We start from the raw sequence: 3,567 nt of genomic DNA on the forward strand, positions 1-3,567 counted from the left end.
AAAGGCACGTGGTTCATCCACCACCTGCTGCATGGAGGAAAGATGGACAATACCCTCCTGTGCACTTTACTGCCTCTGAAAATCCACTGGAGGGTCTGTTTGCCTCGAATGACACACAGCCACCACCGTTCTCTGTGGTAGGCACTGTTTTAAGGACTTGAGAATTAAAATAACAGATAACAGTTGTTGCCATTATGGTGTGTTTTGTTACTGCTGGAATCAGTCAATATACAAGTGAGTGAGGTAATTTCATTAGGAGTGATGAAAATGGTGTGTGTGGAGGGTGTGTGTGGGTATGTGTAGAAGACAGGATGGCCGTACAGGAGCTGGCTTTGGGGTCATTGGAACAGAGACTTAAATGAAGAGGAATCAATTTTGCAAAATTCTGGTGAGATGACTGTTAAGAGGTGAATAAATCATGGCCTAACATCTTATTTGGAAATAAGAGAACTGGGGAGTACAAAACCCTGTAATGTTAAAAGGAGATTGATTTGAGATGAAATGCAAAACAAGATTGTTGTTATATTGCATCTCCTGGACTGTCAGTCTGGCAAGTCACTGATGTTAGATTGACTCAGATTAATTTTGGAACTAGTGTTCTTGTTTTGTTTTTACTAAAATACAGGTTGGCTATATTTTATATGGAAAGACTGGTTCACAGTAGGCAAGAGTGACAATGTGATCTCTTCTTAAGCATAAATATTTTCCCCCAACACCAAAAGTCCAGAGGTTCTCAACATGGGAAAAGTTTTTCAGTCAGGAGGATATTTGGCAATCTTCTTTTGTTGTTACAACTGAATGGAGAGGTGCTACTGGCCTCTAGTGGAAAGATGCCACAGATGCTGCTAAATAACCTATCTAATGCAGGGGAAGATCCTGCAGCAGAGAATTTTCTAGTCTAGAATGTCATAGATGTTAAGACTTCAAGCCCTGGGTTAGACTATAATGTAACTTCTTTCTTACAGTGACTGTAATTAAATCTATTTAAAATGGGTGTGAAGAAGAAGAAAGGAATGCATGTTGCTGCATTCACCGTTTGTCAGCATGACCTTGAAACTTTGAAATGTAAGTGATTTCTGATTTTACTATATATATTTAATATATATTTAAATATATATTTGCTTTGGTTAATATATTTGCTTTCTAGTTTGCAAGTAGAATATTGTAAACTCTAGATGCTCACATCAGAAGATGTTTGAATTCTGTTTACTGTGTTCCGTGTTTCTTAAATTTGGTCTTATATATACACTGATTTTTTAAAAATTCTTCTCAATTAACTTCCATCATTTTTATTTGGGAGCTTATAAAGATTTAAATTTTGTACAAATGAATAATAATATGGCCTTTGTGTTGATTCTGAGATCTAAATGGTTTCTGAGACTATAAATCTTAAAAGAAGGAGATTTCCCATTTTTCTACTGTAAGACGCTCTGATAAATTTGAACTACTGAGATGCCCAACCTTTTGATTAGCAGTGTAACACTATGCCACTAGAGAGACTTAAACATTAATAATAGAAGTAATACATAGTTACATTACTGAATAAATGTTTTGTTGTTATGTAGCTTTTGCTGATGTGGAAGGGAAAAATCTAGCTTCTGTGCTGTTACATTGTGTGGAGCTCACAGATGGAGTATCACAAATCTGTTATATTAAACAGGTAAGGCTGAATTAATAGTTGTAGATACATTGTAAATATTATTGAGCTTTTTAGGATGTAAAGAAATTTACAATATTTGTCTTGTTGAGTGCTGTCCAGGTAACTATGTCTAACAAAAGATCTGAACATTGCCCTACTGTGTACCACCCTATTGATCTCTGTCATGCTCCATCCCACAGTTGCAGTCGCTCTGTCAGTCTATTTTGTTGAGAGTTTTCCTTCTTTTACTGGTCTACTTTTCCAAGAATCCTTCTCTTGTAGAGGATTCACTTCCTAGCAACATGCCCAAAATGTGTGAAACATGCTGTAAAGAACACCCTGGTTGCACTTGCTCCGAGACAGGTTGGTGTGTTCTTTTGGAAGTTCCAGGTATATTCAACACTCACCACCAACACCACAGTTTCAAGGCATTACTTCTTCTTTGGTCATCCTTATTCACTATCCAACTTTCAGATGCCTAGGAAGCAATTGAAGATAACCTGGCTTGGATCAGGTGCACTGTAGCCTTTACACTGATGTACTGCTCCTTAGCTGTTTGGAGAAATCAAATTTTGGAGAAGCAGATTTCCCTAACGTGACTTGGTTTTTTATTTACTATCTACTTCTACCATGAATGTTGATTGTAGATCGGGTAAAATGAAATCATTGGCAACTTTGATCTTTTCCCCAGCTCTCATACTGTTGCCTGTTTGTCCAGAATTGATGATTTTTGTTTTCTTGATGTTGAAATGTTACGTATGTTGAATGCTGTAGTCCTTGGTCTTCTGTAGCAAGTGCTTCAAGTGCTGTCCACATAAAAATTTAATTTTTTAAGCAGTCCCATTCATTTAGCTTGTCATTGTTGATTGTGCATCAGTTATAATTGGTATTCTATTTATGCTATGGATTAAGGTTTCTAAGTTTGCTTTGATTTTTTTCTTTGATGTGTTTTGTAGTTTTAGGTTTTATAAACCCAAAAGTTTTAAGTTTTAGGTTTTATAACGCCAACGGCATTATTCCAGCTATAGTTGTTTTGTTTGTTTGTTTTAGATAAAAAGATAAATGTGTTAGAAAAGACACAAAGAAAGGGATGGCTCATCCTCCTAAGGAATGGAAACAATAGAGGAGGCCTTGAGTTAATATTTGAATGTGATATGTTGTTGTTGTTGATTGCCTTTGAGTCGAGCATGAATAATAGGGATCCTATGAACAAAAGGCCTGAAGCCCCTCTACAACTATTGATATTTATCAAATTTCATAGAATTTTCATAGGCAAGTTATTTAGGAAGTAATGTCACTCCTACTTCCAAACCTGTTATAGAATATTACTGGTTGAGTTGCCTGAGAAGCATAGTGACCCTGTGTACAGCAGCTCTGAACCCTGCCCTTCCTGAGTCAGTCGCATTAATTCCAATAAACCAACCTCCATCACCCAAGTTACTGTATCAATCTATCTTATCTGGGTTCTCCCTCTCCTGCACTGTCTGTCCACCCTTCCAAGCATGATGTCCTTCTCCAAGGACTGATCTCTCTTGGTCACGTGCCCAAAGTAAGTGAGGTAGAGCTTAAAAGTCCTAGCCTCCAAGGAGAGACTTGGTTTCACCCTCTCTAAGATAGACCTGTTTGTTTTCTTGGCAGTCCATGGTATGTCCAAGACTCTTCTCCAGCGGCACAACTCAAAGACATCTATTCTTCTGTCATCCTTAGTCATTGTCCAACTTTTTTTTTTAAGGACAACTTTTTAAACTTTCTGAAGCATAAAAAATAATTAGGAAAACTGTGGCCTGGATTAGATGCACCTTAGTCAATAGACTGACCTCGTTGCTCTTTGTCACTCTGGAGAGGTCCCTGACAGCAGATTTTCCCAATGCATTTCGCCTTTTGATTTCCCAATTGCTGGTATTAAAAGTGTTGATTGTGGATCCGAG

General features: G+C 37.5%; 1 protein-coding gene across 1 annotated transcript in view; it reads left to right on the forward strand.

Moving 5' to 3' along the window:
- The first annotated feature begins 986 nt into the window (after positions 1 to 986).
- The window catches only part of THADA (thyroid adenoma associated), a 588,067-nt gene continuing 585,486 nt past the window's right edge, over positions 987 to 3,567 (forward strand). The window contains exons 1-2 of the mRNA XM_006882320.1: positions 987 to 1,065; positions 1,566 to 1,660. Of these exons, the coding sequence (XP_006882382.1) occupies positions 990 to 1,065; positions 1,566 to 1,660 (171 nt within the window). The 5' untranslated portion in view covers positions 987 to 989. The remainder of the gene's footprint in view (positions 1,066 to 1,565; positions 1,661 to 3,567) is intronic.

The sequence above is a fragment of the Elephantulus edwardii genome, unplaced genomic scaffold (assembly GCF_000299155.1).
Source record: "Elephantulus edwardii isolate Elephantulus edwardi_28Jun2011 unplaced genomic scaffold, EleEdw1.0 scaffold00019, whole genome shotgun sequence".
NCBI lineage: Eukaryota > Metazoa > Chordata > Mammalia > Macroscelidea > Macroscelididae > Elephantulus > Elephantulus edwardii.